Here is a 23,815-nt window from a genome sequence, read left to right on the forward strand (position 1 = left end):
GAGCCTGTCCTGGAACTAGCTCTGTAGACCAGGCTGGCCTCGAGATCCGCCTGCCTCTGCCTCCCGAGTGCTGGGATTAAAGGCGTGTGCCACCATCACCCGGCTTTACGTGTATCCTTTTTATAACCTCTGAGCTAGCTTGCTGGCCTATCAATAATAGTTTTTGAAGCTAAAATAGGTTTATTGCTGTTATTCTAAAGCAAGTGAACGTGGTTTCAATTTCTCAGTTAATTTCTAGTATAATCACTTCATTTTTTAAAAAAAAGACTTATTTATGTTTATATGCATGTGTGCAATATGTGAATATATGTCCTATCTGTCTGTGGTCCCACAGAAGCCAGGCTTTGCATCCTTGGATTTGAAGCTACAGGCGAGTGGCTTGAGACAAGGGCTGGGAGCGAAACTCAGTTTCTCTGGGAGAGCAGCCAGTGCTGTGAACCAGCGACCCGTCTCTCTTGGCCTCACTATTTGGTAAGTCTAGCTCACATCAGCTGATGTACGCAGCACCCCTGGCCACAGTTACAACCTGTGTCACAAAGTTCTTGTCATCCTCTCTTGCCCAGTGAAGAAGATAGCCCTGGCCTCACTCTGGTGCTGAGAACTCTAGCCAGAAACCTGTGCCAAAGGCTAGCTTTGCTGTTCAGGGATCTCTATCAGCTTGGTAATACCAAGTTAGGTCAATTTCAGAAGCTGTTATAGGAACCTGGCCTTAATCGTTGACAAACTTAGTCCTTCTGGGACTAACTCCACAGTTAAGTGTTTTAGGCCATAGCCTGGTCCACAGTCATTGTCATCTAGATAGCTCAGTGCATGGTGCTGATAGCCCAGGACTTAAGGGCTTGTTCAAATGCGTTGCACATTTTATCTGTGGGTGACATTAATTAAAAATTTATTAAAAAGTAAAAAATATAAAATTTAAAAGATTTATTTATTTTATATGTATGGTTGCTCTGTCTACATATATGTCTGTGTACCACACACATGTCTAGTGCCTGCAGAGGCCAGTAAGGGATGTTGGACCCCTGTAACTGGAGTTGCAGTGGTTGTGAGCTGCCACATGGGTGCTGGGAATCAAACCTGGCTCCTCTGGAAGAGCAACAAGTACTTTTAACTGCGAAGTCACGTCTCTTCAGCTCTACAAAGAATACTTTTGTGAGGTAGAATCTTACTGTTTCCCAGGCTATCCCCAAACTCCTGGGCTCAAATGACCCTGTTGTCTAAGTCTCCCAAACAGCCAGACTGACAGGGACATGGATAGAGTCACACTTAAATGAAAACTTAAATAAAAACTCAGGGACAGAAACTGGGGTTCAACCTGAAGATCAGAAAAGCAAAGCAGCCAGCTCTTACTTTGACCTCAGTCCAAAATGGCGATTCTGCCTCCAGGAATCTCAGCCTGAGATTGTGTCTGAGAGCTGACTCCTCCCATTTTATAATCCTCTCTAGGGCTGGGATTAAAGGCATGCACCATTGGGATTAAAGGCATGCACCACCCAGTTTCTATGGCAAGCTAGTGTAGCTACTGGGATTAAAGGTGTGAGTTATTGAAGCGTGGTCTGTATGGCTGGCCAGTGTGACTGTTTTACTCTCTGAACTTCAGGCAAGCTTTGTTTATTAAAATAAAAATTAAATATCAGTACACTTAAAACTGAAGGGTATTTCAATTTTTGTCTCTTCGAAAATCAGTTCCACTTTATTTATTTTCACTTAAAATAATTTAAACAAAATTTTATGCATATGGGTGTTTTGCCTGCATTTATAACTGTGCCCCACATACATGCAATGCCCACGGAAGCCAGAAGAGGGCGTCAGGTCTCTTGGAACTGGAGTTAACACACCATTGTGAACTGCCCTGTGTGCTGGGAATTTAACGCAGTGCTCTTACCCTGAGCCACTGCTAGGATGGGACCCAGGGCATCCTACATACTAAGCACATGATCTGCCACCAAACCACAGCCTCAGTCCAACCTCATAGTTTTAGCGATAAACAAAATCCATTCATCTTGGTAGAAGCTGTATGCTGTGAGCTTCAGAAGCCAGAGCGAGGCAAAGCAAGGAACGGCTCAGCAAGAACGGGTTAGGAAGAAGGCTGGGTTGGAGGTGAGTCCTTACCCCCAAGGTCCCCTTGGGGACGGCTAGACCAACCGCTCCTGTGATACTCACAGCTGTTGTCATTGCTCGAAAGACTGAGCAGGTGAAGGATGAAAGACATGAACTATGGAGACGTCATGGAGTGAGGACTGGGGGGAACGTGTCGCGGTCAGTTCTACGTACAACTGATAAGCAAAGCCGAAGCTAGACAAGCCAAAGCAAAACTTCCGTCGGAAACCCAACAACAAAGGAAACCACGCCTCCTCGAGTCCCGCCACGGGGTGAAATTAGTCTTTTACAAGCCTTGCCAACTGGAAGGGATCTTCCAGCAGGCGGAATCTGAAGGCTCTTGTAAATTCACACTGAACATAACGCGGCGTTTCTTTCTGCAAAGAACCGTAATGCGGTGCAGTCTACGAGAAGAAAGAAAAGTGCACTGGAGTCTGGATTTCCCGTGGACTATAAACAAAACCATAAAATTAATGGGTGGTGAGGAACTAGCTTTTATGATGACATATAAGGAAATATATCAATGATAAATCCACGCAAAGGAGAGACTCTTTTTTTTATCTGCTTACGGTCCATCTGACTGTCGACATGGTATGGATATTTATTAAGGGAATCAAATTAGAGCATCTTAGGTTTACTGCAGGAGTGTGTTTAAATGCGTATGATGATAAGGATATAATAATGGGCCATGGGATGGAGCGGATGTGTAACTAATAGGATAAATCACGGGGGGGGGGGGGTGTCTCAAGCGTCTAATAGTTTTCCATAAATCAAGACGAGGAGCCAGTGCGGTAAGACGTGACCACTTTCTGAAAATGGAATCTTTGCGTCTATTCCTGGGGTTCCTCAACCCATCGATTTACAAATCTTTGGACCTTGGCAAGTTGCCTGCACAGTCTACAGCCACTGCTGTTCAGCCCAAGTCCTTGAAGCAAATGCCCTTCTATGCCTGTAGGGGGCAGCGTCCTCGCTTTTGTTGCCCGCGGCATGGGTGTTTGAGTATGATCTGAGCCTGTCCTGCAAGAGTGTTTGTTCCGAAAACCTGGTCCCTGGAGAGGTGAGATTAGACACAGCGGGATGGAGCTAGTTCTAGTAGCACCCGTCAAGTTAAAGAACGGCTATACTGCCTCCTTGCCGCGGCTTCTTGTCTTGCAAAGACGTAGTCTTTCTCTCTTGCAAGAGCTCTGCCATGTTGCCACCTGCCACAAAGTCCCTGCCAAAGTTGGCGCCTTGCGATTTGGGCTTTCAATCTCCAAGGCTAGGAGCTATAAAGGCTCGTTTCTTTATAATTACCTCAGCCTCAAGGTTTCTTGTTCTCGCAACAGAACCAGACTGTTTTCCCCCACTTACCTGGCAGGTATGCCTTCACCGAGAAGTAGGGGTGCAGAACTAGATGGCCACTAAAGTGCGCCGGAACCAGGGGGTTAAGAAGCCTCAGACGGTATCCTGCCTCCATCCGAACCTTGCGTTTCCTCCCTGCAAGCAGCTTCCACCTCACGATGGTGTCAATGGAGTAGAACTGGTCATCCGGGCACTCCTGGAAGTGACCCCGGCAGTTCATGGGCAGGAGCAGCCTCAGGGGAGGGTCCGTCTTCCTCACCTCACAACGCAGCAGCTTCCTCCCATGACTCTCCTCGAGGCCGATTAAGGATAGCATTTCTCTTTTCTTCAGCATCAGGGGCCAATCATTTGTGGAGATGGGAACTAAGTTCTGGAAACAGGGAGGACTTCTGTGAGTCTCGGGACTCTGGGGCAGTCGGACAGAACGGACTAAGTCAGCCACGGTTTCAAACGAAGCTGGATCTGCAATCAGCTGGAAGTTTCCTGTTGAGAAGATAACAGAACAGAATGTGCAGGGTCTAGCATGCATAGGATTAGAGGGACCGTGCCTCCAACCCTGCACCATTTGGAAGTACAGTGATGACTATCACCATTGTTCTCTCCCCTGCTGGGTTCTAAGGGCACAGAAGACCTCCCTCAAAACCGGGTCTTCTCCATCCTATGTCTTCTGTCTTCTATAGCAAATCAGAACCAAGTGTCTAGACCTCCCTCAAAACCGGGTCTTCTCCATCCTACGTCTTCTGTAGCAAATCAGAACCAAGTGCCTTTCCCCGTCGAGAAGGCTGCTGTGCCTCCAGTCTCTCCCTTTCCCAAAGACCACCACGAAATCTCTAGCTGCCATTCCTGTGCTGGGAATTCCCTGGTATCTTCTTGTCATTCAGACCACACCTGTTCCTAGCTCTTTGTTCCCTGCCCCCTGTGTCCTGTCACTCTCCCATCACGGGCCCAAATACAGACACACTGGGTCATTCCCAAACATGGACACTTCTCACCCAACAGTCAGACCTTCCTTTCTGGGCTTCGTATTTCTGTTTAGCTTACATCAATGAGACGATTAGCCTTTTTGGGCTCACAGTTTTGGAACCCAGAACCCCTCTGTTCCTGTCCTGTCTGAAGACTGCACTGGTGGCGGCCTTGGGGGGGAATGCTAGCGCTTGCCGATTATGTGGTTGTCTGCCCCATGACGGGTCCCACAGGCACTGTAGCCTGGATCAAGTCCCCCCTTCTCCCTCTGAGTGAGTCTCATTGTGTAGCCTGGGCTGGCCTCAAACCTATGGAAATCTGCCTGCCTTTGCCTCCCAAGTGAGGGTTTCAATGGCATGCGGTATTATACTAGCCTGGGCTTCCCTTCTTAAAGCCACGTTCATTACCATTTTTGTATCTTGTTGCTTTCTGAAAGATGAATCATGAACACTCTTATTTTATTATTTTTGTGTGCTGGTCTTTATTCTTGTCCCACTGTGTGCACACATAAACTTTCTTTCCATCCATAAAGTTACCACCCCCAATGTCAAAATTCTGTCAAAATTTTTTTTTCTATTGGAAATTTCCATGAGTCAAAAAGTCTTTATCTTACAAGAGTACAATGTTTTCATTTATATCTAAAAAAAATTCCTTATCAAATGAGAAACATCCTACCAAATTTAACAGAGACTGTTAAAGGAAACCAGGCATGTACATGTTCAATTGTGTGTTCACAGTGTTTAGGGCATGTTCTATGTGTCTATGTGGATTTACTGCACACAAGCAGTCCCCCAAATCAATGACCCATCAGTCAAGAGTGGTCCCTCTCCCTGGCCATGGAGACTGATTCAGAGATAGGCACTTGATCCAAAGAGACCTTAGCAGCAATCACTGGGACTTGGACAATACGGTAAGATGTTATGCAACAAGAGCTCATGACCACCCCGCCCCTCACCAGCCCTGCACACAAAGGAAGTTACACACAATACAGAGGAATGGGGCCAACTGGTAAAGGGAAGTCTAAACCAAAGCCAGGATACTTAAAGAATGAGAGACGCGGAGGATTTTTACTGCCCACACTGTTAGAAACTGGGCGGTTTATAAACACGCCACCCAAGACGCTATTTCCAGTGCCAAGGGCTGAGAAGTCTTAAATCAAGGTGCCAACGGAAAGACTGTCTAAGGAGAGGCTGCTTCCTGGTTCATAGGTGCTCGTCTTCGCTGATAACATCACATGGAAGGTGAGGGTGCTCTCTCAGCCTCTTTTATAAGGAAACAAATAACCATCATCAGGACTGTGGCTGAACACCTCTTAAAGGCACCGCCTCCCATTACAGCGAGGGCTGGGATTTTGGCATATTCAGAGGGGGTGGGGAAATGAGCATCCGGGTCACAGTAGAGAGGAAAACAAGGAGGAAAGAAGAGATCTGCCTCTAGTTAAAGCCACGGTTCCTCACTTCCGTGTGGTGGCCACATGAACCAGTAATTTCCCTTTTCTAGCTAAGCTGCTTTAAATTACTTTCCTGTCACTTGGAACCGAAAAGACCTCTCTAATAAACATGCCTCTCAGATCTCAGGACACAGAGCTCTGGAACAGGCAAGAGCTTGAACCTCAGTCTGTCTGACATGCTAGCTGCGTCTCAAACACTCAGTAGCAGCAACTGACATTTAACCTGTACCAAGAGACGTGGTGGAAATAACTCAGTATTTAGAGAAGCTAATCACAGAGAAAGGGTTTCGGTTCCCATCATGGCATCAGGTAGCTTTGTTTTCTTGATTTTCATAAATTGATTATTTTTCTCTGGCTTTATTTATTTGTTCATGAGACATAGTCTCCCTACGTAGCCCTGGCTGTCCTGGAACTCACTTTGCAGACCAGGCTGGCCTTAAACTCACAGAGATTTTTCTGCCTCTGCCTCCCTGCTACTGGGACTAAAGGTGTGCAACACCACACTTCTCTGTTTTTTGTTTTTTGTTTTTTTCAAAAGAGCAATGCTTTTCCCACTAACTGCTCAGGCAACAGTGACAGAAAAAGGGCTAATAAATTGTTCTTCAAAAATATTAAAATGTTTTCTATATCAAAGCTCTCTATCAAGAAAGTGAAGAGACAAGCTGGGCCTAGGGACACACTTCTGTAGTCCCAGCACTCTGGAGGCAGAGCCAGGCAAATCTCTGTGAGCACAAGGCCAGCTTGGTCTACATAGTGAGTTCCAGGACAGCCAGGGCTGTGTAGAGAGATCCTGTCTCAACCATAGACTGGGTTGAAAATGCTGTGAAATCCTTTAGAAAGAACAGCCATGACTCAGCAGCCGTGCAACTACCCCGATTAAAGGGTCAAGAGAGTCAACCACACAGTTCTCCAGAGGAGATGGATGGCCAGTAATCTTAAGTAATAAGAAGCCTGAGCTACTGGGTCAATCGGTTTGTAATTAATGTAGACTTCTGTGTATTTCTTTGGGACGGAACAGCTGCAGGACCAGGTGGGACAGAAACCTCTATCAACAATCAAGGAGTCGGGTTCAACACTGGAAAAGAGCGAACCATATTATATGCAAAATAGGCTCTGTAAAGCTGAAAGACAGCACAGACATCAAGGGCCTACTCTAGCAATCCTGGAAACGCTTCTCAGAAGAAACCAGGCCCAGGGGAGCATCCTAGTCAGAGGAAGCCTGACCAAGCTGCCTAGCCTCCCCGCCCTCAGCGCCTCACTTACATTTAAAATGCCCCTTTCCCTCCTCTACAGGGCTGCTGGCTGCCTACGTCCTGCTGAAGACCCTTCAGCAAAGGCTGACTGTCTGAAAGAGGAAAATGTAGTGGAAATCACTGTAATCGGCAGGCACTTGCCCTCTCTCTTCTGAACAGCTCCCGTCTGGGTCCTGGGAAGCTGTTTACTTGACATTGCTAGCCTTGTTACCAGAAGGAGTTATTCACCTCAGCAAGGGGGAAATGCCAACCTGCAGAAAATGCGGCACTAGCTCCTGTGTCCACTCCATCAAATGCAGGAGTTCCTAGATGCTGCTCTGTCCCAGAGCCATGATGACCCTTCCCCGTGGTGAAGAAGCAACCAGGATGCTGCAGCCCCAGGCACTGTCGGGCCCTATCTCTTGTTTCTTTATCAATACTTTTAAGGAAGTAGGGATGCTTGAGTCAAGAAAATCTTAGTAACATTTAAACTTTGGCATTTAAAGGATCTTGGCAAAGCTCACCAGGCAGCAGAGAACATTTATTAAGTACCTACTGAATGCCAGTCACCATCTTAGTGTGGTTCTATGGTCTCTTCATCTCTGCCAGCCTGGCGTCAGGGGTTCCCACTCTCTGCCATGTCACCACAAACAGATGCCTTGTTTTTAACAGTGTAGAAGTTTGCACAGCACGAACCCTCTCTGAGTGCTCTACACCTGTTTCTTACTGGCAGGTGCTTAGGTTTCTTTCTTATATCATTTCTTTCCTCCTTCCATCTTAACCCATCCAGCTCTGTTTGGTTAATTAATTCCTTCTCCTCCTGGCTCCAAAAGACGGTACCAGATAGCCTAAGGCCATCACAACTGGTGATGGTTGCTGATTCAGGAAGGGATAGCTTGTTGGGCTTGCCGTTCAGGTTTGGGGGAGACTGTAAAATGCTGTCTTCTATCCACTTCTCTCCTCTGGACAGCGTCCAGCAACTGAGAGAGAGGGAGTTCAACTGGTCCAGAAATGGCAGAACTCAACAAGGAAGGACCTGTGTCTCTGGTGACATCTGTTAGTGTGCCGCACCGCACCTGGGCTCAACTCTGGAACTGAAATCATGCGAGTGGATAACTTTCCTACTTTTTAAAAGCTGGTTGGAATGACAGCCTCTGAATTTTCTGTATCTTAACAGCAGGAAGATTTAGTCATTCACAGTGTGAGGTGCTAGTTCCTGATAAACACCATTCTAAGCAGAAAATTGTCAGAATGGACAGCGCCAACTATGGTGCCCAGGGAAGGTAGACTGTTGGTGGAGGAGGGCCCATTTGTTTGTCCCGGCCACCCAGAACCAAAATAACCACTCAGAAACTATACTAATTAAAACACTGCTTGGCCCATTAGCTCTAGCTTCTTATTAGCTAACTCTTATATTAATTTGACCCATTTCTATTAATCTGTATACCACCACATGGCAGTGGCTTACCGGCAAAGATTTGGCATGTCTGTCTCTGACGGCTCCATGGCGTCTCTTTGACTCTGCCTTTCTTTCTCCCAGCATTCAGTCCAGACCTCCCTGCCTACCTAAGTTCGGCCCTATCAACAGGCCAAGGCAGTTTCTTTATTCATTAATGGTAATCACAGCACTCAGAGGGGAATCCTATATCAGACTGTGGCCGGAGACAATGTGTCACTGCGGTGTGTCCAGCTGGGGTTACTAAGGGAACATCCCGTGCATGTGAGGGCAGGGGTGCAGGGGAATTTCTGCATCCACCACTCAGCTCAGCTGCGCTTTGCTTCATTTTGGCTAAAATTGCTGTATGAGTAAAGGGGAAAATTCAAATGTGTGCACCATTTCCTGACACATCGGTCTGTGTTTGGAAATGTATCCTTAGGAAGTCATTAGCCATGAAGCCAGGCATACACATTGTCCCCGGCACCCTCATTTGTAGCTAAAAAATAAACACTTGGCTCAGGTATCGGAGGTAGTTTAGCAAGTATGGGCGTGGCTCTAGCTCGGAATATTATGCAGACTTTAATGATCAGGAGCAAGCTATGAGATGGCAAGAGAAGCTGCCAATGATCTATCCAGAGGGAACGATTTCAACCGTACTAGTGACGTGTGTCAGGGGCTGAGTTTGCAGGTGACATCGAGGGCACGGGAACGAACAGAGGAAAAGACTGTGTGAGCATCACGTGCCAACCACGTGATCTCCAGCCAACACAACCCACCCGTGGTCTTCATTCTTTGGTGTGGCTCCATTTGCTTTGTAATAAGCGCACAGCAGATCCCTTCCCCTCCTGAACAAAGCTAGCCACAGCATGTTCACCCGTTTTTGTATTTCTCGTAGTTTGTCTTACGCTAAATGAGCGCAATGCTCTAGCAATACCGCGCAACCAAGCTGACGGCTTCCTCGTTTGCGAGAAAATCATACTGAGGCTGTGTCTAGGCGGCACTGAGGCACAACTTAGTACCGTCTCTAAAAGGCACCTCAGTAGCAGAACTTCATCAAACATCATCCCACACGATTAGCTAGGATTCACAGTCGAGGACTTTTTCTGGCCTCCAACTTCCCGGGCGGTGTTTTTTTTTTAGAGCCATGTAATTTGAAAATTAAAACCGTCTCGTGCGCTTTTTGTTTACGCTGCAGTTTTGAAAATTAAATTGTTTAAGGCAAAATTGTTTGAGTAAGCACCACGTCCCCCTTTTTTAATCTGATTGTAGTTTCTAAATTCATTTTTAATACACAGAGAAGCTGGAAATTAGCCTGATACCCAGTGGGGCAGAAAACTTACTTATCTTGATGAGAAAAAGAAATTAGTTGGGGGAACCCACCCAATCTTATACTAAAAGGTGACAGCAAATTGCTTCTTGTATGAACGACATAATTTGGCCGGTACTCCCTGTTGTTTGGGTTCACTGCTCTGAGCCACAGTGCGCTGTAAATACTCGTGGGCAAACCTGGGACCTCGTGTTTGGCGCCTCCCAGAGAATCGGAGAATTGCAGAGACAGAGGACTCCTTTTTAACTCCCCCCCCCCACAGTTACATTACTGACTGTTTCAGTATGTGTCAAGAACATGTCACATGACAGATGTCACATGACAGAATCACCTGTCAACTGGATACCATTAGTTTCCAGTGGGCTTCTAAATTCCTTATATTTTATTTTCAAGACAGTCTTACGATACAGACCTGGCTGGCTTCAAACTCACAGAAATCCTCCTGCCTCTGCCTCCTGGGACTTAAAGACATGAGCCACCATGTCCAACTGACTTTTAAATTGTTGGCATGTACTAACGACGTTATTAGTGGGGTTCAGTGTGGCAAGCCAATTTTTTTTCCAAAAGAAATTTAGAAGATTTCCCATTGTGTGTATGTGTGTGGGTTTGAGCACTTGAATATAGGTCTGCCTAGGTCAGAAGTGGGTTCCTGATCCCCTGCTCTGGAGTCATACACAAGTGATTGTGAACCACCCAGAATGCGGGCTCAGGTTCTCTGCAAGAGCAGTGTGTGTGTGTGTGTGTGTGTGTGTGTGTTTGTTTTGTTTTGATTTTCGAGGCAGGGTTTCTCCGTAGCTTTTTTGGTTCCTGTCCTGGAACTAGCTCTTGTAGACCAGGCTGGCCTCGAACTCACAGAGATCGGCCTGCTTCTGCCTCCCGAGTGTTTTTAGCGCCCGAGCCAACGCTCTTGCTCCACAGTGTCGTGGCTCAATACACAGATGCGCGTGCGCAAACACATCTCACTCGCCCCACCCTCCACTCCCACACTGCGCTCACTGGCCAAATCCAGCCACCCACTTACAGTATGTGGCAGGCAATAGGAGCTGCCTTTTAGAAGACTCTCCTTTGGGTTTTCAGTCACTCTCTACCTGTGACTGTGGGCGGGAAGGAATTTCATGGTTGCCCTCAGATGGGTCTTTGTTCCCATAAGACAGACTCCACCACTAGGGGGCAAGCTTGAGTCAGCCGGGCGTGGCGCAGACCCACCCTCAGGAGGTAGAGGCAGGCAGATCTCTGTGAGTTCCAGGACAGCCTGGTCTACAAAGCGAGTTTCACAATCGCCAGGTAGGTCCACACAGAGGAAACCCGGTCTCGAAAAACCACACCACACCACACCAAACCAAACCACAAAAACAAAAAACAACCCCCCCAAAAAACCCCCAAAAAAACAACAACAAAAACAAACCAAACAACAACAACAAAAAGTGCCCAGAGAAGCAAATTGTCAGGGGCTTTCTTTTCTCCATAGACACGCAATTCAGTAGTTAACCATGTCCTTCAAGGCTCAGGCATGCTGAAGTCACCATCTCACGCTTTCTCCTCCTCGGGGGATTGCCTGAGTTCCCTTGACTCTGTTATTACCCAGCTGTTTCTTCCAGATCTGTCCGTAGAGACACTGCCTAGCTCAGGGTGTTGGCAGGCGGGGGAGTGGCTGTGCATGGTGTGTGTGTGTGTGTGTGTGTGTGTGTGTGTGTGTGTGTGTGCACTGAGATTATTTTACTCAATCTGTCTCACAAATGTGGCATCTGAGTTTCAGTGGTTGCACCCACTCAGCGTCTTCCCCCATCTTCAGGTATGTTCTTCTGAAAACTGCAAGCCGAGAGCTTTGACCTTCCCCCACAACCAGTCTTTCTCCTTCCTTTGGGAACAAACAAGGCACAACCCCCCCCCCCCCCACCCCCCAGCTCTAAAGTCAGAGGCCCGGACTGGGCTAGGGCCCTCACTTTCATCCAATCCATCCCCACGTTCTAGTGGATCTCCTAAAGATCTCCTAAACTCTTGAGTTTATTCTTTGCTCTTTAAGGCTACCATTTCTACCACGTCCAGGCCAGCTCTTGGCCACTACGGCAGTCTCTCTTCACCCTTGGCTCTCTCCACCCTTTCACCAAAAATCTGCACAGGAGGCTGCTGCGGTTTCAATATGTGCCCCCCGATTTCAGGGCTGGGAAACTTACCCCCATTCATCTGTTAGTGGTATTTGGAGACAGGCACTTTGGGAGTGACGAGGGGTGGGTGGTGAGGCGAGGGTGGGCTCTCAGTGGCATAACTGGCAAGGGCATTTTACGGGTACAGGGCCCAGATTTTGTTTTCCATGCATTCTTTCTAAGAAAGCTACTAAGAGGTGTCTCCTCCTCAAGTCAGAGGGTGGACCATGAGGAGAATCGAGGAATCCGCCTAGGGAGAGAAATGCAGGCAGGTGAGGAGGGTGCCAGGGAAGAGGCCAAGGGTGGAGAGGGCTGAGTTAGGAGAAGGCCCAAGGAGGAAGGACGAAAGAGGCCAGCCTGTGGCATTTGAGCAGACTGGGGAATAGGAATGGCAAAGATTTGAGCGTAAGTTAGCAACTGATTAAAAAAAAAAAAACTATAGCAAAAGAGCTATGGCAGCCAGGCATGGTGGTATACACCTATAATACAAGCACTCCAGAGGCCAAGATGAGGATCATGAGTTCAAGGCCAACCTGGGCTATACAATGAGTTTTAGGTTAGCCTGGCATACATAGTAAGACCTTCCCTCAAAAAAAAAGTTACAAAAGAATAATGTAACTATTATACTCTATGACTCAGCTTGAATAATTATTAACTATGTAAATCCTCTGTGTGTGTTTATGTAGATGAGAGTAGAAAGGTAGAGGTTTATATTTCTGCCTTCGGAAACAGAAACTATCCAAACGTGAGACAGAAATCAAGCATGCCGGTGCAGGTGGCCCTCCTCACCTGCAAGTGTGCGTCCATGGCTGAGGACCCGGGAAAACATTGCATCTGTATTGGACACACACAGCTTTTATTTCTTATTATTCCCTATACGATACAGCGCGACAATTCTCAAAATATTGGGTGCATCAGTCAGTGTAAGCCACCTAGAGCTGATTTAATGTCCACACATGCAAATCCTGGGCATTGTGGCTGAAGACTTACTTGGGAACCTGTAGATTTTAGTAGGCACAGGCAGTTCAAACGCCAGTGGAAACCAAAGACTGCATTTTACTTAGGAATATGGAAACAAAGCAGAAGAAAGAGCTAACAAAGCGGCTGCTTTGGAGGACTTAGAGCTGAGGTGGAGAAAGAAGTGTGTGTGTGTGTGTGTGTGTGTGTGTGTGTGTGTGCATATGCTTGTGTGTGTTTATGTATGTGTGTGCATGCGTGCACACGTGAGTCTGTATGTATGTGTGTTTATATATGTATGTGTATATGTATGTACGTGCACATGTATGTGTGTGCATGTGTGTATACATGTATGTATATATGTATACCCATGTGTATGTGTGTGCACACGCATGCCTGTGTGTTTGTGTATGTATGTGTGTGTCTCTATATGTGTGTATATGTATATATACATTATATATATACATGTGTATTTGTATCTGTGTATGCATATATGTGCATGCATGTGTATGTGTGTGTGTGTACGAAACAACATGAAAAGGGAAAGAAGAAAACAGGAAGAGTGGGAGAAAGGGGAAGGGGAAACAAGGAAGCCGTTGTGTTAGTTCATATGAACATAATTATAATTCATAACTATTTAGTGAGTACCCTTCCTTAGAGCTCCCAAATCTTTTTGAAAAATATTTTTTAATGTGTGTGAGCATTTTGCCTACACATATCTCTGTTCACTGCATGAGTGCAGTGACCATGAAGGCCAGAAGAGGGCGTTGGATCCCCTGGAACTAGACTTTCAAGCAACTGTGAGCCACCGTGAGAACAGAACCTGGGTTCTCTGGATGAACAGCTGGTGCTCTTGACCATGGTGCTATCTGGCCAGCTCCAAGCACTCACATTTCAAGATAAAACAGCATTCCGTTTTATTCTAGAGAAATGAATCAGGTCTTGCGGAGCCAGATGCAGGATTATCCGGTACCTGACAGACCACAGCTAAAGGCTGGGGAGAAGTCAGACAGCTGGAGAGGAGATAGATACGGTGCGGTAAAGAGCGATCAGCGGGGCTGGAGGTGAGGTGCAGGGGAGAAACTTGCTTGCCTGGCATGTGAGGCTGAGGTTCCAAGCCAGCACTTAGAGAAAGAAAGAAATCCCTGCTTGTTTTGCTAATCTTCAGCTCTCCAGAGACTTCTGCAAAGCTCAGTACAGAGAAGTGTGGAAGGATGGATCTGAGCGTGGGCTTGAGAGGAAGAATACCTGGCCTGCCCATGGAAAAGGACGGGGACGAGTGAGAATAAAGAGGAAGACTCTCCCCGTACTTATTCTATTTAGTTGTTCACAGGTAAACACCAGAGGAAGTTTAGAGATTCAAGCTTGGAATACCACGTTCAACAGGAGCCTGGCCGGGGGATTGGCTTACTCACTGAACTTAGGTGGACCGCGACCCAGGCTGAGAACTCAGGAGCTTCCTCAACATCACACGTGGAAGTGTTGATGGTACCTCGTGGAAAGCAAGCAGAAGACAGAGGCCTGTCTGCGCCTTTGGTGCAGCTGTTTTACCTCTGCGACCCAAGGCAACAATTTGATACTGAGGCAGATTTTTGTACAGAGGCTGGTATCACAATGTTATTGATAAGGGCAAGAAAGAAGACAGTCCTAATTTACCCTTCTCTTTTGGGGATGATTTTAATATATATATGCTTGAGCATATTTTTGCCTATGTTCAAAAGGTGTGGCATTAAAATGATATTTACAAAGAATTTGGTGATGAGCTACTGTGTTACCACAGGGGAAATAAAGCGATATCTGCTATCAAGACCTATATTTGACCTGTTACAGCACTCCCCTTTGCCCGTGGTGGATTTATTTTAGGCTTGGCAGCAGAGACCTGAAACCATGAAGTGGTTTGCACTACTCAATCAAGATACAGAAGTTAACCGGCTTACACAAAGAGCATCAGATTCATTTGTTGGGGTTTTAGCCTGTGGTCTATGCCACTGTTGGTTTTGGCCCTGTAGGAAGACAGCATGGCGTGGTGGGGACTCGTGGTCGAGAAACATGTTTATCACACAGCTCCCAAGAAACAAAGACAGAGGAAAGAGAGGGGCTAGAGTTTCAACATCCCCCATCAAAACCCCCTCAATAACCCAACTCTTCTACTAAGTTCTACCTCTTTTTTTTAAATATTTATTTATTTATTATGGATACAATATTCTGTTTGCATATATGCCTACAGGCTAGAAGAGGGCACCAGACCCCATTACAGATGGTTGTGAGCCACCATGTGGTTGCTGGGAATCGAACTCAGGTCCTTTGGAAGAGCACGCAATGCTCTTAACCGCTGAGCCATCTCTCCAGCCCTAAGTTCTACCTCTTAATAGTGCTAAGAGCTGGGATCAAACCTTCACCAAGCCTTTATGGGACATTCTAGTACCAAATAACAGAAATGACCAATAACAATATCAAATTATTCTGATATTGAATATATTGAAATATACTCCGAGAACACTTTCATGGATAAGGTGTCTCCCTTAATATATTTTCACTTTTTATTTAGAAGAAGCATTTTGTAGCTTCTCATTGGCTCGCTAAAGCTATTCCTGTGCAAAAAGCCAGTTAGAACTCATCAGCGTGAGACTATGGCATTTTATGAGCTAACCTGAGGAGCAGCTAATCCACTGCCTGCCAGGTGGAACAGACAAGCTGGGTTGAGCGTGATTTACATCCTGGGCAGGGGTGGGACAGGAGGCCAGCACACTGGAGCCACAGGCAACTTCAAACTTCTGCACTGCTGGTTTCTGGGACTTCCCGTTTAATATTTTTTTTGGGGGGGGGGGCTCAAAGTGTTTTTGCATGCAATTGAGAAAAATAAAATCTAGGAGGAAGAGGGAAGGGGAACTAAAGAACTGAAGAAACAAAACCAAGCCCCACTTAAAAAAAAACACTCAACTAACAAACATAAAACACCTGGAAACGGTTGTGAGCTACCGCCAGCGATAGCGGTGATCTTTTTTGTCGTGTGTTCTATTCTCACTTTACGTAATAAGTACATGGGGCTTGTGAACAGAAAGTATAATAACGCTTGTAAGAGAGCTGAGATCTGTGCCCCTGAAGGGAAGTTCCTAACCTCCAGCCTCTCCAAAGACAGCTTGGCATCCCCAGTCCTCTACCAAGTGTGGCGGATTTTGTTTCTATGTACTTATACCAAATCCTGAATGTCTACCAAGTTAATCAGACGTTCAGTGCCCATCCAGGCGAGCGGCAGAGTTATCGAGTACCTCAGATGGTTCTTCGTCTTCTCTGCCAGAGGCCTCAAGCTCATTTGGTGTCTCAAGGAGTTCCCGGGCCTCTCCTTTGTAAGTGGATCGATCGATAAATCTCTTTATTAGATTTTTCTCTCAGGTCCACAGCAGTCACAATTAACAAATCCAGCTGTCACTCAAGTGGGAGCATATCAAATCTAAAGGCCACAGAGTGTGTTCTCAGACAGTGCTGGCCATGTCTTCCTGAAAACAAGATAATGTCAGGCAAGAGGGAGGCCCATAAATATTGCATTCAAGAACGCTGACATTGACCTACACTCTTTGACAGAAACATTAAAGCGTGGAGCGCTCTGACATATCTCTCTGAGATGTCTATTCCCAGAGGTAGCCAGGCGTCAGGCCTCGGGCATAGCTGACAATTCTGAAAGGTCTCCTATCTAATGCTACTGTTTTCTTGTCACCCAGAAAAGCTAGGTGGCTTTTCCTCCTGGCCTCGCCGGTAAATTGGTTCCGTAGAAAACCCAGGCAGACGAACACGTCTTTACTTAAGCCAGAGAGATGAAACTTCTTGCTAGGTCTTAAACCTACCCTCTCCTCCCTACCTGCAGAAGAGCCCTAGACACACTCCTATGGCACCCTGGGGAGACGCCAATTTCATTGACGGCCGAGGACGATTCTGGGGACAGACACGCGGAAGAATGCTCAGGGCCGTTCGCTTCCCTAATAACGCGAAGGATCACCAGATGGCGCTGTCACCACAGCAAGGTACTCTGAGCCCTTTGCCTGCAAGCGAGGAATTTCTGGCACTCAGACTCACCTGGGCCCAAGGGTAGCTCCTGGTAGGAACAATGCCCCGTGCTGGTTCCACGTTTGGGGAAAGACGTCTAATTAAAGGATATAGTTTTAGTTTGTTACTGGGTGACTTTAATGTGTGTTAACAGTATACCAACACCTTAGGAGAGTACGTCTGTAAACATAGTTTTTACACAGCCGCTCTGGGCAGCATCATTTTTTTTTCCCTCTCCATAAAGAATACATAAATGAAGAAAATAAACTGTACTTAAAACCCTGGAGCAATTTTTGTTTCATAAATTATCCAACAGACGCTCACCATAATTTTCAAAAGAGGATTTTTATTTTCGCTATTAACAGTCCCTTAAATCCAATTCGAGATCTTCAAGGTGTGGTAGTTATGTTAATTAGCTTTTTTTTTTTTGTCAGTGTGGCACAAGTTGGACTCATCTGAGAAGAGGAAATCTCAGCTGAGAAAATACCCCCATCATGGATGATTTACATGGGAGGACCCAGGTCACTGTGGGCTGTGCCACCTCTGAGCTGCAGCTACCGAGGCTGTAAGAGAAGCAAGCCACGAGGAGCAAGCAAACTAGTAAACAGCATGATTCCAGCCCCCCCTCGCGTCCCCGTTCCCGCCCCCCCCCCTGTCCCCGTCCCCGTCCCCTCCCCACCTTTGCTTTCAGGGCTCCCCTCAGTGACGGACTACAATCATAAGCTGAAACAAACCGTTTCTTCCCCTCGCTGCTTTTGGTCACGGTGTTCGTGGCAGAAATAGAGACCCCAACTAAGGCACAAGGACAGAAGAGGGGAGAGTGGGGATTTTCCTAACTCGCTACAGGACTGATGTCTGGGCATCCACCTGCTGGGCTCTCCCCAGCAAAGTTTCTCTTCAGTCAGACAAGGAGGCCCAGCACACGCTCACTGGGTCCTAGAAAAGGTGCACCCTGGTAGAGTCAGCAGAGCGGGGTGGAGGGGTGGGGCTTCCAGAAGCTTCCAGATGGGAAGGGCAGCAGGTGCGCCCCACCTTCGTCACCACCTGCGCTGGCACCTGTTCTGGGAGCCCTTTGCCGGTCCCCATAGCAACTGTACTTCACGGATGTGTGGCGTGAGCTGGGAGGGACAGTGATGTGGCTGAGAACGTCTCATGGGTGAGTATAATGTACAAAACGGTCATTAGTGACGGACAGGGTAAGACGTTGTGTGAGAGCCACACTGTCGCTAGTCTCCCCTGGGCTCTTGGGGATCATCTGACAAACTGTCCTCTTGGCACCCTTGGGAAGGTGTGTGTGAGTGGTTGCGATGCGGGGGGTCGAAGGGTGGACAAGGAGATTTCTGTAAGGTGTTAGAACACCCCAGCAAACGGACTCCCGGGCTCTGCTCCTTGCCGGCCGAAGCCGTAGCAAGTTGCCTGGAAAAGTCACGGCCCTCCCCACTTTACCCCGCCCCGTGTCTTCCTTAGGGTTTCTATTGCTGTGATGAACACATGACTAAGAACGAGACCAGCCCTGGGGCGCACAGGTGGAGGCAGAGATCGGCCAGCAGCTGGGCTCTACCGGAAGACTGGCCTTTATCGTGCTTGGTTCAGCCCAGCCACCAACCACCGCTCTGCAGGTCACACCCCGTTTACTACTGATGAAGATGCTGAGGGTCATAGTGCTTGTCTGCCTTGGTCCAGCATCAAATAGGAGATTAAAAAGCCTGGAAAGGGAAGAAGGCCTGGAAAACTGACCACCAGCAGCTAGCAACTGAGGACGGTGCTGGCCAAGAGTTCTGGGCTCCAGCAACCCTGACCTCAGCCTGACCCCTGAGGCTGGTGAGCTCCATCGCGCCTCAGGCCCACAGCAAGGTCGTGGTGAAGAAACTGGGGCTCGCAGAGGTTAGTGTGGTCCCCTCGTTAGGCTGCACGCCACCCTCTCTGCTCTGTACGCCCCTGTCTCTGCAGTTCTCATTTCCCTCTAGAACCTTCGCTCTGCTGCCCACTCGCCCTCTTCCTCCACAACCCACCCCACCTGGTGGGTACCACTTGTGACAGTGGAGACTGATGGTCAGTTGACAGGATCTATCTAGAATCACGAAGCGACAAGCCTCCGGGCATGTTTGTGCGAGGAGTTTCTAGACTTGGCTAACGGCAGTGGGGAAAATTGGGCCGCACCGCTCTGTGGGCTCAAGTCCCAGACTGAACGTAAAGCAAACAGAGCTGAGTGCGCCTCACTCTGTTTCCTGACGGTGGCTACAAAGTGACCAGGTGTCTCAAATAAACACTCTCATTCCTAGGCTCCTGTCAGATAGTTTGTGCAGTAAGAAGAGTGAACAATTTCCCTGAAATGTTAATAGTGTCCCCGAGTCCTCTGTAGGTCTCCAGGAGGAGCGCGCAGGACCACAGGGACCCAGGGGCAAGGCAGCAATGCCCGCAGGATTTCAATGCCCGCAGCGCTGCAGTGTCTGCAAGGTGCAAACCTGTTTCTAAACAACCACCCCATCCTCACTCTACAACCTCTGCGCAGAGCTTCCCTATCCTCGCCGGGCATCAATCCACTCCTAGGCGGTTCCTGAAAGCTTGTGTATTAATTAGCCTATCGCCTTCTCTGTCTGTGCATACCCCACACCATCGCGTCAGTTCTGCGCCACCACAGATCCCCAGACTCCAAATCCAGCCACTGGATTCCAGTTAGCTATCCCCGCAATAGCCTCACTTCCACCCCCGCCCCCACCCTGCCACTTCAGTTCTCAATAACATATGCTTTCCCCTTTCAGTCTGATGGTTCTTAAATCTTAGGGTATGTTGGAGTCTTCTAGAGGGCATGCCCGACTACACAGTGTTCAGAGCGAGCAGCCTGAGGTGGGCACAGGAAAGCACATTTCTACAAAATACTCAGGGAGGCTGCCAGGAGACCACACTCGAGAGGAGCAGCCCAGAGCTTTGCTCAGCCCTGACGGCGTCTTACAGTCACCTGGGGAGCCTTAGCGCCAGCCAGGCCCAGGTCCACCTTAGCCTAATTAAATCACGCGTTCCGTTCCGGAGTGAGGCTACCACAGGCTTTTAGAGCCCACCGGGGACTGTGATGCATAGTCAAGACCATCTACGGCCCTAAAGATCCTGACTCGCCCTTATTTCTTCGGTCCCTTGTTTCAGGAGACCCTCTGTGCCTTGCTTACCAGAAGCACAGAGAGACCTATATCAAGTCAGCCTTCTGCTTCCTCTGCTGAACCTAAGCCACTCAACACACATAGAGTAGGACCCCTGAATGCTATCTCCAGCTGCTGTGGCCCGGTGCTTGGAGAGAGTGCACCCCAAAGCCCTTGATGATCCATGTCAATTTCCTCGGGCTCCTGGGTATCAGATATGATATAAAACACGCCGAGCCAGGGTCCCCTGTGCTTTCGGGGGCCACACTCTCTAACAGGCTATCACAATTTCACAGCTGCGATAGCTAAGGATGAGGGACAATCATTTGCGTTGGGTTTGACGTCAGAGCAGACGCATGAGAAATTCATCTATAGTCATCATTGTCTGGTGGTCTTTCTAAGGTCAGCATTATTTCTGTTTTTTGAATTGCTGAATACAAGCTGTGTTAATGCTATATATAACGTGGTGTTTTGAAACACGTGCACATCAGAACAGCCAAATCAAGCTAACACACGTTACCTCACGTACTGACTATTATGGGATGTACTCAATCAGCATTTTTTTTTCAAGTAGAAGTTATTGACTGGAGTAGGCACCATATGCTTTCAGGGGCTTCATTACCTATATGCAACCATGTCTGAAAACACTAAGTGGAGAATTTCAAAATTTTAAATTTTTAAATTTTAAATTTTTTTCAACAATTTTACATTGTTCAACATGATGGGTAGTGAAAGGGATTGGTATGAGGACCCCCAAGACCAAGTTCTCAGCATAAAGGAGATTTATTTGCCCCAGAGGGGCAAAGTGTAGGGAATAAGAGGCAAAGACAGGAGATAGAGGAAGCAGGGGAAGGGGAAGGAAACAAGGGAGAGGGGTAAGGGGTCTTTGTCCTACAGGGGGACAAAGGACTGCCTCTGGATAGAGAGAAGACAGACATGGCCCATGGGAAAACAGCAGTTCAGAAAGGTAAGAGGGGAAATCCCCGTGTTAGGATGCGGTGGTTAATTTTAACTGGGCATGTGAAGTAGGTGAGTCAAAGGGCGTTTTTGATTGCTGGACTTCAATACTTTGATAGCTGGACCTTGGTACTCAGCCTCAGAAGGAGGAGGTGGCCAAATAAGGGAATAGACCTTGGTGGCTAGCTCTAGGAACATAATCTAACAGCTCTCAGCAAGGCAGAGGGAACGGGGGAGAAGGGCAAGGCCCGTCAGAGCCACGTTTGCCACGCTCAGGCCGGCTGGAGTCCCTTCAAGCAGCGTGATGGAATCTCTTGATGTCCCTTCCGTCCCACCTAGGATGAGAATGATGATGCCCTGGCCAGTGTATCCGGACTCTGTTCACTACCTGTTTGACAGTCACCAGGTAGCCATTTCTGCGGGGACCACAGTGTGTGTTCTTAGGACCTGGAGAGCAAGAGCAGAAATGCTGGCGTGGATGTGGAGAAGGGGGCTCTGACACACTGTTGTAAGTGAACTATTTTGAAGATCATTCTAGAGAGTTTCCAAACAATTAGAAATGAGGCACCGTATGAGCCAGGCACCCCACAGTTGGGCATATATATGAAGGACTCTATATCTCACCACAGAGATACGTGTGCGTCCACACCCATTACTGCTCTGGTTACTAGCTAGGAATTGGTCTTAGCCTACATGTCTACCAGCCGATAGGTAATAAAAAACCACCATCTACTCAATGGAATTTTACCGAAATGGAAAGAAAAAGAAAATTATGAAAATTTCAGGAAAACAGATGAACCTGGGAAAATATACTGAAAGAAGAGACCCAGGCCCAGAAAGTCAAACGCTGTTTGCGCTCTCATATACGGTGATGGTTTTGAAGTTTTAGTTGCTTAACTTGGAATGTATGTAGACGCTTAGAGGCGGCAAAGGGGTCATAGAAGAGGAAATAAGAGGCTGTAAGTGGGGTGGGGATGGTGGACCACATGTGCTAAGGAAAGAGAGGGAGGGACGACGGGAGTGGCCTCCTCTCCTGCCATATGTCCCCCCTACATAACGCATGACACTACATGGGGCCAGACACCTTTAGACTGAGAACTGCAGAAGTGTGAGCTCTTCTGAAGGAATTTTGCCAGAATAACGGAAGCCGTTTAGCAAGAGGCACAGTGAACTTTAGGAAGTGGCTGAAAAAAAAATCTGTTATCTGTTCAGCCACGGAAGACTGAAGCTCCCATTTCTTCTTCCCAGTGCACACTGGGTATGTGAGTGTGCTCACACCTCCTCCAGTGCACATCAGGTATGTGAGCTCACACCTCCTCTTCCCAGTGCACACCGGGTATGTAAGTGGGCTCACACCTCCTCTTCCCAGTGCACGCTGGGTATGTGAGTGAGCTCACACCTCCTCTTCCCAGTGCATGCCGGGTATGTGAGTGAGTCTACACTCAGCATTTGGGTATCAGAAACTTACTATGAGCCAGCAAGAGGATGCTTGATTGTTACTTTATATCGGAACTCCCCATTTATAAGTCAGAGATTATTGTGTCTCTTCCCAGACCTAATTTAACTTTATCCCACTCACAGGATTAAGTTGTAGTCTTATGGGCTTTTCTCACCTCCTTTGGAAGGTGTTATAAAAGGGTAAAGGATGAGTGATAGCGTCATGCACCAGCCGTGTGAGCCTTCAACTGTGTGTCTAAGCTGTCTAAGACGGCAGAATAACTCCAAAACATAAAGACCCATAAAAACCACAAGAATGGAAGCCGAGTCAGATACTAAGTCACAGATACATTCTCCTCACCACGTAAGCAAGCTCTACAATCTACAACTCCAGTGACCTTCTCTCTGAAGGTGGACACCAATGCCTCTGTCTGATTACCAGCATACCATAAGAGAAAAACATTCGGTTTCTAATACTTTAATACTGTGGGTTCATCAGGGGAAGACCAGGGACGGCCGTGCATGCCTTCCTTCTCGGGTGATTATAACCATCATCAACAATGAGGACAGAGATGGCACCAGGAGTGTACAGCATAGAGTGTCTCCAGTAGATGGCACAATGCCAGGACAGGGAGAAGAAAGCAGAGTTTAAAGGCACTGGGAGCAGGGACCATGCCCTGGGCTAGCTGGCGTGGTTGGTTGCAACATGCTACCCCCATATGATTAGCCCCACTGGGCACCAGCTGAGGGAGGAGTCCTTAGACTGTGTCCCCCTTAGCAACATCCCTCAACAGTGAACTCACTGTCTAGCTTCACTGGTCCCCTATTTGTTATTCAATCCATCGACATCCCCAAGTTCTACCCTATAAGACGTGAGCTAGGAGAACGAAACCAAACAAAGCAAAACCAACCAACTAATCAACCAAAAAAACTAATCAAACACACTGTCTTCTGGATGAATTCAGATGCGTGTGCTTCCCCTGCGCCTCTGAGGGCGCCTTTTGTCTTCCGCACTCAAACTAGTTTCTCAAGACGACGGCAGCAAGGCTGAAGACCCCATCCCTTGCTGACTAGCTTGCAGATTTGAAGGTGTAATAGCGCGGCTTCCCGGCTCTGATTGGTTTAATGAGTCTAGCCTTCTGACGACTCTAAAGGAAAATGGATTCCTGAGTGCAAAGAACCGTCAGGGTTTCATTCCTGCTGAGGAGCAGGGCGCCTGTGGAGAAAGGGCTGAGTGCGGCTGAGGGGCTCAGCAGGGAAGACAAACGCCCAGTGCCGCCTTAGGACACATCTG

General features: G+C 47.7%; 1 protein-coding gene across 1 annotated transcript in view; it reads right to left on the reverse strand.

Moving 5' to 3' along the window:
- Positions 1-23,815, reverse strand: part of LOC121458960 (protein THEMIS3-like) — a 38,147-nt gene that overhangs the window by 2,639 nt on the left and 11,693 nt on the right. Inside the window, exon 3 of the mRNA XM_041668402.1 lies at positions 3,451-3,924. Within this exon, the coding sequence (XP_041524336.1) occupies positions 3,451-3,924 (474 nt within the window). The remainder of the gene's footprint in view (positions 1-3,450; positions 3,925-23,815) is intronic.

This window comes from Microtus oregoni, unplaced genomic scaffold, assembly GCF_018167655.1.
Source record: "Microtus oregoni isolate MIOR12 unplaced genomic scaffold, Mior012 000018F_ref0000195, whole genome shotgun sequence".
NCBI lineage: Eukaryota > Metazoa > Chordata > Mammalia > Rodentia > Cricetidae > Microtus > Microtus oregoni.